The sequence below is a fragment of the Jaculus jaculus genome, chromosome 20, assembly GCF_020740685.1.
Source record: "Jaculus jaculus isolate mJacJac1 chromosome 20, mJacJac1.mat.Y.cur, whole genome shotgun sequence".
NCBI classification, from domain to species: domain Eukaryota; kingdom Metazoa; phylum Chordata; class Mammalia; order Rodentia; family Dipodidae; genus Jaculus; species Jaculus jaculus.
The window spans coordinates 2323709-2339640 of NC_059121.1; the positions used below are offsets into that span (position 1 = coordinate 2323709).

A 15932-nucleotide genomic window follows, 5' to 3' on the forward strand; every position below is an offset into this window, starting at 1 on the left:
ACTTGAGCAGCAAAGGTATTTATGTAAATGAACCGGCGTGCAAGCTGTGAGGCTGGAGGAGGTGATCCCCGGAGGCTGGCTGGGGAGCAGCCACCCGGAACCCCTCAACCCCTGGGCGGGTGTCCAGGGTGGCAGGCAGCCTGTGGCTTGGGCTACATTTTGATTTCTCTGATGCCTTCTGATGCTGCTGAAAGTCCGCGTCCCAGGCGCCCAGAGGAGCCTTTCTGTAGCTCGAAGTGGAGATGCCACCACCGACTCCCTCTGCCCGCGGACTGCCAGCATTCTTGGGCTGCGAAGTTGCTGGAGTCAATAGCTCCGCGGGACCAGCTGACTCCGGGCTCCAATCAGCGCCTGCGTGATGTCAATGCTTCGCGGCTGCGGGGCTCCGAGTCAGCGTGGCCAAGTCGAGCAGATAGTGTAGCATGGCCAGACTCTGGCGACTGGCTCGCAGCAAGGAGAGGGGGACATGGACGAGTCCAGCATTCTGAGACGCAGAGGGCTCCAGGTAGGCAAGGATTGGTCTCCCCTTCTGGACTTGTAGCCTTGTCACAGCGGCCACCCATTGAGGGTTTCAAAGTTCCCCGTGGCATCGCTATCGCAGGCATGCACCCACGCACAGTCCTTCACAGCGACTTAGCCAGGAGACCTGCCAGGAGTCTCCAGGGACAGGTGCCACACATCACAAGGGATCCAGCAGCAGGGAGGGGCTGTACCCAGAGACAATGGATGGGACCTGAAACTGGGCACTTGGGTTCTGCTTGATCCCCCTGCGGGTGGCGGCGACAGCTGAGAGGCTGGTCTGGAAGTCACTGGAGGGTCGCGGCAACTCCATCCAGTCCTGGGAAGCCCAGGACCCAGCTTTTGCGCAGGGGGCGGGGAGGGGGGTGTCACCTCTGCCCCGGTGACATCTCGGGGATCCCCAGGCAGTTGCTTGCAGCTGCTAAGAATCTCCTTGTGGGTGAAAGGAAAGTTTGTGCTGCCGGCTCAAAGTTCTGTGTGGTTAATTCATGCTGCAATGAGGAAAAAGATATGGATCTCTCTGCCTTGCCCTTTCTGTGCCCAAGTTCCTCTCATTAAATTACTCTGACTCTAGTGTACACATGTATTCCAAGTTAAAACTTGGCAAATTGGGAAACTTGGAAGGAAAAAAAAAAAAAAACAAAAAACAAAAAACAAAACATCTGTTTGGCAGTTGGCAAGTTTAAGGAAACCAAAACATAATAAGTAGTGAACAAAATTCGTATGTTTAACTCCTGATGAGTCTTTTTCCCTGTGTAAAAGTGACTTTTTTGGGTGGGGTGGGGGAAGAACCTAGCTGTAAACCATTGTTGAACTATTAGTATTTTTGAAATTAAAAAAAAAAAACAAACAATCTGTGTGAGGCTACAGAATATATGATATATTTAGAAATGTTTCCTTAGTGATCTCTTGAGTCACAGTTGGTTTAGCCGTCTGCCTTTTTTTTTTTTTTTTTTTTGGTACCATCAGTTGCTAAAAGTATTTATGTCACTGCAATATTATGATATTGTGAACAGGCTGAAGGTCTGCTTGTAGGTAAAGGAAAGAGGGAGGGAGGAAGTTGGGGTTCCCTGTTGTCTGTTGTTGCGGACCTAAGTAAACAGACGCCGTCCTCCCTGAGTGCTCTGTGGCCATTGTTAGTGAGTGCCCTGTGGTCAGTCTCTGCTGTGGCTTTCCTTGTCTTTGTTTTCCTCATTTCTGTAAAGTTCTGGAAGCACAGCTGTGTGTTCCTGTTTGCTTTGGAGCCACTGGTTAAATTTGGAAAGGCTCTTTGTTTAAAATATGATAAACTCTATTAAACATCCAGTAGTTTGGGTTATTAGTAAATGGTCAGCAATTTGTGGGAGATTGGTCTCTTCCCTTGAACTCATTTTAGGAGATTAAAAAAAAAGAAAGAGAGATTTTGTGAAGAAATTCCTCTTCTTGCTGGTCTTCACTTCTGTAACTTGTGTAGTATTAGCCTTCTTAAGAGACATTTGAAAGCCACGGTGCCATGCAGGGCCACGGGGTTCACTGCCCTTGAATTGGACAAGTAAAGAAACCATCCTTAGTACTTGCAGGAATGGGCCCGTTATTGTCTAAAAGGTGGACAGCCAAACAAAGGAAGCCTGACTTGTTAGCCCAGCGTCAGAATGCCACATCTGCACGCTCGTCACCTACTGCTTCTGCGACAGCCGTGTGACGTGGAGGGCGCCACGGGCGTCTGCTTGCGGCGGTGACGGAGAAGTAAGGCTTCGCTTGGTGAGAAACACCAGCACCAAAGTGCCAGGAAGTTATGCCACTTCAGCGACAACTCTGCCCACTCTGGCTTGAACAAAGACTGTTTTGCTTTATTCCCATTCTATCTATAACATCTATTATTAAAAAAATATAAGATATCACATACACAGGGTAGCTATTGTTTTAACTTAATTTTTTTTCTGATGTTTATTTTCCTGGTTTTGGTGCGGGGGGGCATTAAATGTTTTATTTATTTATTTATTTATTTATTTATTTAAGAGAGAAAAAGACAGAGAATGGGCGTGCCATGGCTTCTAACCACTGCAAACGAACTCCAGATGCATGCACCACCTTGGACATCTGGCTTTACCAGGGTTCTGGGGAATCGAACCTGGGTCCTTTGGCTTTGCAGGCAAGCACGCCTTATCTGCTAAGCCATCTCTCCACCCCCAGAGTAGCTATTTTAAGAAATTCCAAAGTAAGAAAACTACAAAATAAAATCAGTCCATGCTTGCATTACAACAGATGTCAGTGTAGGGAACACAAGCGTCCTGTCACGTAGTGAATTTTAGAATTCAGCTCATTTATAAAAAGAGCTGTGCAGAGCAGTTCACAGTGTCGGCAAGGGACCGATGACATACCAGGTGGAAGTCTGGGCACTGTGTCCCTGGCTCTGACTCTTCGAGGTAATTCTGAGTGAGCTACATCTTCCTGGGGTCTGCTCATTTTTCTACGAAATGGCATGCTCTTAGCAAATGACCTTGAAGTTTATTTACTAAGGAGATGAGCATATTTGAAATTTAAAGACTACATAATATACTAACTTAGCAGAGGTTCTCATAGACATCTTGCTGTTTAAAAGCAAGGTATATTTCCTGTTCTTAACATTTCATGTCGTTGCTGATGAAATGAAATCATTATATTTTAACTCCATGTTTGGGGTTTGTCTTTAAATTGGAGCAAGTATTAATAAATCTCGTAAATACATGATTTGTAAAGATCACTCTGACAATCAAATATATAGGATTTTATATACTCAGGAGGATAAGAGTATGCACTGAATAAATGAATAGTATGTGAAATTATCCAGCTCTCTAAATAACTTTAAGACTAGTGTTAAAAAAATCTGTAGTATACAATATTCTAATTTTCTAAAATCTAATTTTGCAATAATGCAATATGTGTTGAGTACAAAATCTTACACTGTGTTTGAAATTTATTTTAAAATCTTGGTGCCTCCGGCTCTGTCCCATAGGCAATACTGGTGGTATCTCTAAAAGTTGGAGTTTGAAAAATTATTTTAATCGAAACAAATACTTTCTCAGTGCGTTTGCCTCACTCAGTGGCAGCAGAGCTGAGGTGTTCATCTTAAGCGACGGCCTCTGTCCGTCTTTTCTGCACACTGTATTAATGTTTCCAGTACCTTTGATAATGTGTCCATCACGGCCTTAGAAATGAGAGTGAGAACAAGAAGGGCCCACTGGCTTCCAGTGTTAAAAACTGGAAGCTTCTCAGATTGCATCTCAGAACACCGGTAACGCTGACGGATGGATGGTCCTACGCAGACCTTGGACTTGGGGCAATTTGAATTTCCAGACAGATCTAATTTGTCAAAGGGTAACTGGCTCCTTTCAGGCATCATATGATTCATATGTTGGATCATATTTTTTAGCTGTCAGGGAAATTAATTGTTTCAGTGATTTCCGTTAGATGTTTCCCTTTTATTTGTTTTAATGAGAGTCTCCAGCATGATGGATCCCAAGGCTGCCATCATTAAGGCAGGTCCACGTCCCTGAGACAGAAGTCGAGTCCTGGGGAGCTCGGCTCCATCCACCTCTGAGCTGTTCTCCGCTTGGCGTCATCCAGACCTCCGACCTCACATAGGCAGTGTTTTTGCGGTCCACTTCCCTGGCTGTTAGGATGTGGGGACAGTTTCCCCTGTACCTTGTCCAGGATGCACAGAATAGCAAAGTGCTTAGTTCACGTCCCCAGCCATAGTGCACAAAGTTTTCCCTTGCCTGGTTCCTGATTTTTCCACTGGGGTTGGTCTGAAATTGAACTTCAGGAGGCCCAGAAAGCAAATGGACTATGTGTTTGAAATGAGAAACAGATCACCTCTATTAAGTAGTTCGCCGTAGGTCATTCAAGTCATAATGTCTCAGTGTGGTTTTTTTTTTTCTCCCTGTGTCAAGTTCAATGTAATTATGGATGTGTTTGCACCTTACCTGAAATTCAGCAACAGCAGCATGACGTGGGTGTATCTCTATCCTTACATACTTGCACACTCTGGCTGGCTATGTGGAGACAGCTCCTTAGGAGATCATAGTAGCCGGAATGTTCTGTAATTGTTGCATTCCATTCTTAGCTTTGTAGTAGCCCAGTACCTAATTTTAATACAAATCATTCACCTCAAAGTTATTTTCGTTGTAGAGTTTTACATTCTGAGATTATTTTAAATCATTTCATCTATGACTGTCTTATGCTAAAACTATAAACTCATTCAGGATTAATGGTTTCTGAGCCAGATAGATGTTCCGTGACATTGAATAGCTGTGGGACCAGTGTAAAGTTTCTTTACTGCTTTGAATCTGTGTCCACACCTATGAAATAGAGATTAATAAGCGAGGTGTTGAAAGATTAAAGACTTCCCAGAGTGTTTGCCACATAGCACCTAGTTAGCTAACCTCAGTTCTCCTCTCCCTCATCACAAAGCCTGACAGCGTGCAATCTTAGGTAATTAAATGTGGGTGTCACCAGGGTCCAGGCTACAAAATCATGGCACACATTCATTGAGTAATCTGAGAAATTCTGTGAATGGGATCCTTTAAAAGATGTGAGCATTGTGGCCTCTGTGTAGGTCAGAAAGTGTCAGGAGCCATTGCCACCTTAGACCCAAAGCCGTGAAGGGGTGGGGGCCTGAGGAAGTGGGACAGCCTTCTGTGTGACACCTCAGGAGGGGGCAGAGGGATGACCCCTTGTTTTCCCTTGACCTTGGTAGACTTGCTCTGAATCCCATGAATGGAACCTGCCCAGGATCCAGAGGACAAGGAAGCTCAGGGCCTTGGCCCTGGCCTGGGGCAGAGAGTATGACTGGATGGCCCTTTCAAGTGGATTGGTGACACTTTATAACAAGACAGGCTGAAATGCCCATTGCTCTTACCGTTCGCCAGCAGGTCTGGCTCCAACAGCGTCCATCCTCGCACCCCTAGAATGCTCTTTGCGGAATCACAGCTTCACGTTACCTCCATGGCTTTTGTTGAGGGCTCATGGGAAGGAAATGACTGAGAAAGTGTCCCTGTGCTTTTTTGCGTAAAGCTCTCTGAAGCCCCATCTTGATGCCGTGCAATGTCCACGCAAGGCACCCGTGGCCACGGCCCCTTCCTGGGGGAGCCTGTTTGCATCCTCCCACCCGAAGCTGAGAACCCGGAACTCTGAATCCTCGTGGGTGCCTTCCCTCCACAGAGCTCACCCTCCTCAGTAGATCAGAAGTCACCTCCCTCTTGAGCTCATAGTTACTTCTTCTCTGAGCTGTGGAGTTTGACTCATTGTGCCTTGTTAAAATCTTGAGTTACCTGAGGAGAATGCCTTCAGGTAGATAGGTCCTAAATGTTCTTTTCACTTTAGAGGATAAAATTACTGGGGACTGGAATCATGGCTCAGCAGTTAAGGCTCTTGCCTGCAAAGCCTAACGGTCCGGGTTCAGTGCCCCAGTCCTCACGTTTAAGCTGTGTGCACAAAGTGGGACATGGAAGTGGAGTTCGTTTGCAGTGGCTAGAGGCCCTGGTGCACCCATATTCATTCTCTCTCTCTCTGTATTTTTCTGCTTACAAATATTTTTTTTTTAAAAGATGACGTTATTAAAAGAGTGGCAGCAGACAAAGGAGACAACAGCAAACTTGTCAATAAACTAAGCTAGAAAAACAGAATCACATGAGCTTCAGAGATCAGTATGTATGAAACAACCAGTCATTTTCCTGTTGACACTGAAGTCTTGATGTGTCGCCCCGGCTGACCTGGCGCACGCAGTCCCCCTGCCTCGGGGACTCAAGTGCTTGGATTACAGGCGCAGGCCGTGAGGCCTGATCCCAGCTACCCCGCTGACATCCCTCGGGAGCCTCCTGTGGTCTTCTCTGGGCGCGTGTTTGTGGGTTCAGTTAACAGCCGGCAGGGTGCACAGCCATGGTTGAGACTCGCCATTCCTCTCCACAGCTTGGGTTCCAGTCATGGCGTCACCGTCATAAGGTGGTTTCCTCCACTGAGGTGTGGACGATTCTGCTTTCCTTAATGGAGAGAGCGGTGGGTGGGTGGTGTCTCCGCTCACTGTGCTCCTAAATTACAGCAATGGTGCAGAGTGAGCTCAAACCATCCGCCGACCTGCCCGAAGAGGGGCCAGTTTAAATCAGAGTGCGCAGAGCTGGAGGCGCCTGCGGCTCATTACCCCAAAGACCCCACAGCACGAGCCATGTGCAGATGCAATTTTACACTTTCACAATTGCAGCCACGTGCTCAGTAGCGTATATCAGGGACCCCGCTAAAGTGTAGAGTGAGACACCCACTTTATCCTGTAAAGCTCCTCTTAATGCTGGAGAAGACAAACCCTTGGGATTTGGAATGGAGCCCTTTTCACTAGTATCCTTGGGGGAATGGACCGATTTGCATTCTGTCAGCATTGGTTGTTTTTACAAAAGTTGTGCACGTATCTGCGTCTCATCCAGCACTGAACCTAGGCCCTTGCATTCCCTTCCACAGATGTTTATTAATAATAACGAAATAATAATAATTATACAGCACAGGGCTAGAGTGACAGCTCAGATGGTAAAAGACCCTAGTTTGAGTCCCCAAACTCACATTATAAAAAGAAAAGAAAAAAAATTATAGGTATGGTGGTACCGCATTGGATTCCCAGCACTGGAGAGGCAGAGAGAGGTGGGTCCTGAGGGGCTGCTGGCCAGCCAGCTTAGCCAGTGAGAGATCCCGTCTCCAACAAGGTGGGTGGTGTCCCTGAGGAATGGCACCCAAGGTTGTCTGTTGGCTTTTACACACACACACACACACACACACACACACACACACACACACACACGCAATTACTGAGCAACTGTGTGTCACAAGGCTTTTTCTTTTTCTAATTTATTTGAGAGAGAGAACAGGTGCGCCAGAGCCTTCAGCTGCTGCAAATGGACTTGCCCCCCTTGTGCACATGTGCGACATTGCTTGCTTGTATCATTGTGTGTCTGGCTTACATGGGACCTGGAAATTCAAACATGAGTTCTTAGGCTTTGCAGGCAAGTGCCTTAACATCTAAGCCATCTCTCTAGAGCCCCCGCCTTTTAAACATATGTATTTTTTGTTTACTTTTGTTTATTTATTTGAGAACCACAGACAGAGGAGGAGGCAGAGAGAGAGAGAATGGGCATGCCAGGGCCTCCAGCCACTGCAAACGAACTCTAGACGCGTGCGCCCCCTTTTGCATCTGGCTGACGTGGGACCTGGAGAATCGAGCCTCGAGCCAGGGTCCTTAGGCTTCACAGGCAAGCACTTAACTGCTAAGCCACCTCTCCAGCCCCCCTTTTTAAAAAAATGGCACCTCTGTGCTTTCCCCTCAGATGCTGAGTACATAGCTGGAGGGGTTTGTAGAGTGCAGGGGGTGGGTGGGGGGGGGAGACAGACGGCAGTTTCCGCACAGTGTGCGCTGTGGCCCGTGCCAGGCACGGTGCAGGGGCTGTGGGACTGGCAGCCAGCTCTGCTGAAGGAAGCTGGGCATGCTTTGTGGCAGCGGAATCGTTTGGATGGTGGAGGGGCAAACAGGTGCAGAGGTGGCGGTATTGCACAGAAGAAGGTACAAAGCATCGTGTGCTGGGTACCCCGGGAGATGCAGACGGCCGGGGAGAAGCAGGAGGTGGAGCGCAGGGGCTCGAGCTGATGCCCCGCGGAGGGCCTGGCCCTCCTGGTCCGAGGCCATTGGAAGGTTTCAAGCAGGGCGCTGGCGTGTGTCACGATCTGTCAACTATTGGGACGAGCCCCCAGTAGGAGCAAAATAAAAAGCTGGGAGGTTGAAAGTGAGGAGGTGAGTGATGCCTCCATGGGACTAAGGTGGGGAGGGGTACAGGGACGGTGTCTGAGGGCGGTGGCCACAGGCTGCAGTGACCTGTTGTGGTTGGGAAAGGACAGTGGAGATGAACCGGAGGTGATGCTAAGTTTTCGGGAGTTAGTGAGCTGAAACGGACGGAAGAAGTAAAGGTTTGGCTGTTGAGGTAGTTTGGTGTGTCCTATGAATCTTTTTTTTTTTTTTTAGCTAATATTTATTTATTTGAGAGAGGGAAAGGGAAAGGGTGAGAATGGGCACGCCAGGGCTTCTAGCTGCTGGTAACAAACTCCAGATGTATGCATCACCTGGTTCGTCTGGCTTATGTGCGTCCTGGAGAATTGAACCTAGGTCCTCATGCTTCGTAGGCAAGCGCCTTAACCGCTCAGCCATCTCTCCAGCCCGTCCTGTGACTCTTGCTTGAAGCACATGTGGAAGGCACCTGGGGGAGATGCTCAGCAGCTAGTGAGGTGTGAAGCCTTGGCTTTGGAGGGAGAGGTTGAGCCTGGACCAGTCGTTCCCAGCTTTCATAAGTGATTGAGCCAAGTCACCAATAAGAAGAGATCACACATTTCTCCTAAATTAGTAGATTTAGTCAAGATAGGTTTTTTTTTTTTTTGTAAAAGAATTACACCATAATGTATATTTTTATGCATTTTGTAGGATTTGTTAGAATTATAGAGTGAACAGAGTAGTTTTATTGTTTTAATGTCAGGCCTTGAAAATAAGGTATCCAATTTTGAAGATACGTATTTTATTTCTTTTTTTTTCTTCAAAAATTGCTTCTAACTTTGACAACTTGCCTGCAAGACTCATTCTGTTACAATTTTCAAAAGGCAGAATGAAGCACCTCAAACTAGAGGCTATAATAGAAAAAGCAATTCATTCTTAAATGAAGATGATGAGGTTGGTACCACGTTGCCTGAAACACTGAGTGAATTTAAAACCTGAGAGAGATTACATCAAATCCAGCTGAGATGTTTGCTCCATTTGAATGGGATATCTGTAATTGAAGATAGAGGGTTCAACACAGAAAGACACGCGATAAAAGGGTAAAGGGGTTAGTTTGATCAGTTCCTTGACACTCTTTCCAATGTCTTTTTCCCACCTTTGACTATGTACACAAAGTCATTAAAACATCTTCCAAAAAAAAAAAAAACACCAAAAAACTCTGGAGATGCAGAGATGACTTAGGGGTTGAGGCACTTGCCTGCAAACCCAAAGGACCAGGGTTCGATTCCCCAGGACCCACATAAAGCCAGATGCACAAGGTGATGCACGCATCTGGAATTTGTTTACAGTGGCTGGAGGCCTTGGTTCACCCCATTCTCTCCCTCCTCCCCTTCCCTCTTTCTCTCAAATCAATAAATAAAAATATTTTTAAGAAAAGATGCGATACCTCTAGGAAGGTTGTAAGAATGGGATGTATGTATGTAAGTCAGTACCAAGGAGGCTGGGGGAAGGTCTTAAGTCTGTAGTCAGGGGTGGCTGCTGTGACCGGTGTGTTTCTGGACAGCTTCCTTTCTGCTTCTGCTTCTGTTGTGTCATCAGCCTTTGCTTCTCCCTCACTCTGCGACTCCAGGACAGTGTTTCAATTTATACAAGGTTCTGTTTTCCTTTTTTTTAAAAAAAAAATATTTATTTATTTGCAAGCAGAGATAGAAGAGAGACAGAGAGAATGGGTATTCCAGGGCCTCCAGCTGCTGCAAACAAACTCCAGATGCATGCACCACTTTGTGCATCTGGCTTTATGTGTGTACTGGGAATCGAACCCAGGCCATTGGGCTTTTTCAGGCAAATGCCTTAACCTCTGAGCCATCTCTCCAGCCATGTATGAAGACACTACCTTTCACTTGACAGGCTTACTGCAAAGGCTGTACCAAAACCAAGCAACTGTCTATCTTAGTCGCTCTGGGCTACTGTAGCAAAATGAGTTCAGAGCATTAGCAGCACACATTCGTTCCACACAGGAGACTGGAGTGCCCAAGATGGTGCGAGCAGATTTTTTTAGCTATTGATTCTTTATTAAGAACAGTAGCTTTATTAGGAGAATAAATATGACCATTGTATCTTAGTTGTAGGATCTCAAAATTCCTCTTTTTGTTTGCTGGGATGATTTGACTCCTTATTTTGGTTGATCATCAAGTTGATTATCAGGACCATCTGCATGCATATTGTTCTTGCCTCAGATCTTTCAGCTGCCATCACATTTAAGTTGACCAAAGGCAGTGAGTTAATTTTCCTGCAAAACAGAACAGCGAGCAGCGCTCTCAAATACCCCTGAGCACACATTTTTATAAACTGAATTGGGGCATTTTACATACAACACTTGCTGGTCTTTAAAACTTCTTATTAGAATTCAGGGATACAAGGTGAGCTCACAATAATTATTGATTTTTGAGAGAGAAAGAATTGGCAGGCCAGGGACTCAGCCCCTGCAATCAAACTCCAGACACTTATGCCACCTAGTGGGCATGTGAAACCTTGCGCTTGCCTCACCTTTGTGCATCTGGCTTAGGTGGGATCTAGAGAGTAGAACATGGGTCCTGAGGCTTCGTAGGCAATCGCCTTAACCACTAAGCCATCTCTCCAGCTTGGGGGCAGATCTTGTGCCTGCTGGAGTTCTCTTACTGTTTGCAGATAGTTCCATGTTGCCAAACAGTGAGAAGAGATCCTACATCTCTCATTTACATAAGGGAATTAGTGTCTTCCTGAGTGCCCACTATACCTAACCTAACTCTAATTGCCTCCCAAAGACCCATTTATGAATCTAGTCACACAAAGGATAAGGACTTCAACATGTGAACTTCTTGGGGGCGGAAGGGGAACACTTACTCAGACAGCTGGTTAGCTGTCGTTTGGTGAGTGAGTTCTTAGTAAAAGTAATTGTGTTATGTTTACTATCTACACATTCTTTCTAATTTGCGTATGTTTTAATATGTTTGTGTGTGTGTGCTTATGTGTGCCGCTCATCAGAGGATGTCTTGTCCTTCTGTCTTGCTCAAGGCTGGGTCTCCCTTGTCCTTTTGCTTCTAGGGAGGTCTATCTAGCTGGCCCATGAGCCTGGGGATTCTTGTGGTTCCATATCCCATAGCTTCATGTGCACTTGTGTTGGAGTTGCAGCCATGCACATCACTTCACATCCAGCTTTTCCTGGGGGCTGGCCTCAAACCTGGGTCAGTGGATGTAAGCACCTTTTCCGCTAGGCCGTCTTCCCTCAACCCCATACATTCCTTTATTCCTTCATTCCTTCATTTATTTTCATTTCTTTCCGCTCAATTTTTTTTTCTTTAGTACTAGTTATGAACCAAGCATAACACTTGATCCTTTGGAGTTGACAGTATCTTAGTCACCATCATAAGGAAGTGAGGAAGAGTGTGGAAGGCAGAAGGAAAGAGTCGAAGACCTGCCCTTAGCAAGACGCACTGTTGAGAAGGTTCCTCCAGGACATGGTGCACACGCGGGCTTCTGCGGGATTCAGAAAGCCGGTCCAGAGGCTCAGGGCACTCAGGAAGGGCGAGAAACCAACAGGAAACCAGTCTAGGCTTTTGACCGCAGGGTTACAAAACGTATACCAGGAGCCACTGACCCTCACTGTGCCTAAGAGAGATATGAGCACTGGCTCGACTTCAGCGTGCAAAATGCCAGAGCTGCCCTGGGTCCACGTAGTGAAGATACAGCGTCCGAAATGGTTCTCTTTAAAATGGACTCACCTTTGTATAAGAAAACTGGCACGCAGTCTTCTCTTTTTTGTTTTGTCTTTCCTGTTTGTTTATTTATTTATTTATTTTACAAATACCACAACGCCCTGTCTTGGCTGTTTCCCTTGCGCATGTGGGGGTCTCTGGCCACACCCCACTGAGACTGTGGTTCTTGCCTCTCCACTGGAATTCGTTCCATAGAAAACCTATGTCCTCAACACACTTGCTTCGCGATTGCTTTGATGTGCATCCGAGGGAATAGGTTTTGAGCTCCTGGATATTAACTTCTGTATGCCACGTTCTCTAGAAGCTAATTGACTGATTTGGGGTGGAGGAGAGATGAGAGCCCATACATTTGACCAATTTCACAGAGCTTACCTCGCTAGCTATTGAAATGCAAATCCAGGCTATGCTTAGAGACTCCAAGAATTCACACATTCAGTTCTTTGTTTTCTTCTGAAAAATAAGCATTCAAAATTCATGCAATTCTATTATTCATGTGCTTTCTACTTAGGTTCCCGCTTGTGTCTAGATAAATCTTATCACCATTATTTAAAGTTTCATGAATGAAATGTTGCATCTCTAACGGCACACTAGCCCAGGCAACTTGAACCAATGCAAGTAATTTGAAATGTAGCCCTTAAATGAGTTTCTGATGAGTCGGAGATCTGCATTTGCACATACACCGGTGCCTTTGTCTCACCAATCTATATTTAAATCCCCTTTCTGTAAAGCGGGCAAGAATTCAAAACAACCGTATGTTGTTTTGTCATTTCATACTGATGCCAGGAAGACTTTGGTGAGATGGAACGTTGGTGGTAAAGTTCTTTTATACATATACCTTATTTTTATTTATTTATTTGACAGAGAAGGAGAAAGAGAGAGAGAATGGGTGTGCCAGGGCCTCTAGCCACTGCAAACGAACTCCAGATGCATGTGCCCCCTTGTGCATCTGGCTTATATGGGTCCTGGGGAATCGAACCTGTGTCTTTTGGCCATGCAGACAAATGTGCTAGCCACTAAGCCATCTCTCCAGCCCTAAAGTTCCTTTTCTTTGTATGATGGTTGTCATATTAGTGGTCCTGAGAGGAAATAGTCTTTCCCTATGCTGTGTTTTCAAGTGGGCTAATCACTTGTCATCTGTCAAGTGCTTTAGGAAAAAATACTATGTCAGCAAGACAATTTCTTCGTTATTTGATATACTCCACAAGTTAGCCCTCATGACGGTTACTGTCTTCCAGCACCCTTTCTTCCTAAGCTTTGGTTACCTTTCTCATTAGAAGGGAGAATGACTTTTACTTGGTCTAGAGCCCTCCCTGCCCAGTGTACCTTCTGGTGCCTATGGGTGTTGATTCTCGCTCATATTTTCTTTTTTTTTTAATTTTTTAGTTTATTTTTATTTATTTATTTGAAAGCGATGGACAGAGAGAGAGAGAGAAAGAGGCAGATAGAGAGGGAAAGAGAATGGGCGCACCAGGGCCTCCAGACACTGCAAACGAACTCCAGATGCGTGCGCACCCTTGTGCATCTGGCTAATGTGGGTCCTAGAGAATCGAGCCTTGAACCGGGGTCCTTAGGCTTCACGGGTAAGCGCTTAACCACTAACCTGTCTCTCTAGCCCTCATATTTTCTTTTTAAAAATATTTTTATTTATTTATTTATTTGCAAGGAGAGAGAGAAGGGAGGAGAGAGGGAGAGCATGGGTGCTCCAGGGACTCTAGAGGCTGCAAATGAATTCCAGATGCATTTGCTACTTTGTGCATCAGGCTCCACGTGGGTGCTGGGGAACTGATCCCGGGTCATTAGGCTCTGCAGGCAAGTGGCTTAACCACAGAGCCATCTCTCCAGCCATCACATTTTCTGATTACCCCTTCAACAATGACAGGGGTGACTTCACGGCATTAGGGCCGGAGGAAGGAACACAGGCTAAAATGAAGTTCTCTGGGAAGCTCCGCATCTGTGCAGAGGAATGCCGATGGTGGTTTAAATGAAACTTGGTGGAAGCCACATCACAAAGGACTTCATCACCTCTGTTTTGCACCCCGAAAGGTTTTGTCTTTCTGAAGAATGAGTTGCTCAGAGACAGTAGGTCAGGACATATCAGTGACCATGCTTAGAGCACATCCGTGTTGTAGGATTATTGTCATTGGACCTCCTTTGTAACTTTTATGAGTTATCTCAGTCCCTCCCCCCGGCCACAGTTTGATAAAGTGGACATGTCTGAGCGGATAGCAGCAGCAGTATTGTATTGGGACTACATCATTTCCTCCTTCCTCACGCTAGGAGGGTGTCTTTCATTACACTGGTCTTTCCTGTCATTGTCAGATGCCTTCCTTAAGTTGTGCTAAACTGAAAACTGGTGTGAAGTCTGGCATTCATCTCGGACAGCTGGCCCCAGGCCGTCCAGACCTTGTGCACACATGTGTACACGTAGGAAGGAGGGTCAGGTCTGTTGGCTTCTGCCTTGTACAGGCCACCGTCCCCCAACTCACCAATGGACTCTGGCGAGTGTGTAAAGTTTCAGACGTAGAGCTCCACCTTCTCATGTGATCTCCATTCATATTTATAAACACTGCTTATTTTGGACAGCCTAGTGTTTTGATTGGAGGAAGAAGCATTTTTGGATTCTATAGCTCTGCCAATATGTATAAATAAATAAATTATATATATATATTATATAATTATGATTATATATATTATATATATATATATATATATATAGAGAGAGAGAGAGAGAGAGAGAGAATGAGTGTATGTGTTTGTGTCTGTGTTACCAATTATATTCTTCCCAGCATCTCATCTCTTCCTGGTATTAGCTTGTGATTTGTGGGAAGCGCTTTAGTCCCATAGTGTTCTAGTTTCTCTCACAGGAAGCAGTCACTTGCCCAACAAGTTATTTGCTGTATATTGTGACTTTGTGCTAGGCTGAGGATCCAAGGACAAGTGAGACAAAATTCTTGTTGGCTGCTAAGCACTAATGACCAGAAGTAGGGAAGAGAGACCAGGTACTGAACAGTTAAATGCACTGTAATCACTATGCTAGTTTTTTTTTTTGTTTTTTCTTTTTCATCTTCTTTTTTAGGACATTGGTGGGCATATAGGAAGATTATTCAGTGGTGGGTTTTTCAGAAATATGATGGGGAAGTGGAGGTCGGTAACTGACTCTCTCCCGTTGGTGTTAAGTTTGGGATCTTTGGAAAATTCAAGTGGAAATGTATGGTAGGCAGAAAGGGTATTATTGTATGAGTTTAGGGAGATAAGGTCAGAACCAGGCCGGAAGGAACCAGGTAGGAAGCAGCATCATGTGAGTATTGGCTGAAACCAGGCCACATGTGTGAAGGAGACACCCCTATACATGGAACTACTGATCTCTGCTATGTGCTTGACTGTGGTATAAAAAAAAAAAAACAAAAAACAAAACTTCAAGAGACAATACTCTTCTAGAAGCTTCTAGCCACAGGTGGCAGAGGGAGACTGCCAATGGACAGTTACACCAGAGCCCACGTGAGGCAACACCCTGCCTTTACTTTCTATAACCGTGAGCTAAATAAGCTCTGTTTTGTCATGAATAGTCTGCCTCAGGTTTTTCTTTAATATTTTTATTTATTTATTTGTGAAAGAGAAAAATAGGTAGAGAGAGAGGAGAATGGGCACACCAGGGCCTCCAGCTGCTACAAACAAACTCCAGACACATGTGCCCCCTTCTGCATCTGGCTTACGTGGGTCCTGGGGAATCAAACCGAGGTCCTTAGGCTTTTCAGGCAAGCGCCTTAATCACTAAGCCATTGCTTCAGCCCAGCCTCAAGTTTTTTGTTACGGGGATAGAACAGTGATAAATGCAAAATGGAAACCCAGAGGTGAGTGTGGTTGGATGTCTATGTGTCATTGGTGAGCTGGATGGAAAAAAG

The 15932-nt window shown here is 45.6% G+C and overlaps 1 protein-coding gene across 7 annotated transcripts in view; it reads left to right on the forward strand.

The window, feature by feature from the left end:
• Mast4 (microtubule associated serine/threonine kinase family member 4) overlaps positions 1–15932 on the forward strand; it is a 656456-nt gene that overhangs the window by 254662 nt on the left and 385862 nt on the right. For 2 of the 7 annotated variants that reach the window (XM_045139073.1, XM_045139076.1), the window contains exon 1: positions 383–505. The exons of 3 other annotated variants lie outside the window; for them this stretch is intronic. In XM_045139073.1, the coding sequence (XP_044995008.1) occupies positions 467–505 (39 nt within the window). In that variant the 5' untranslated portion in view covers positions 383–466. Of the gene's footprint in view, positions 1–382; positions 506–15932 lie in introns of those variants that run through there. 2 more of the 7 variants (XM_045139070.1, XM_045139071.1) reach the window with 1 other exon arrangement.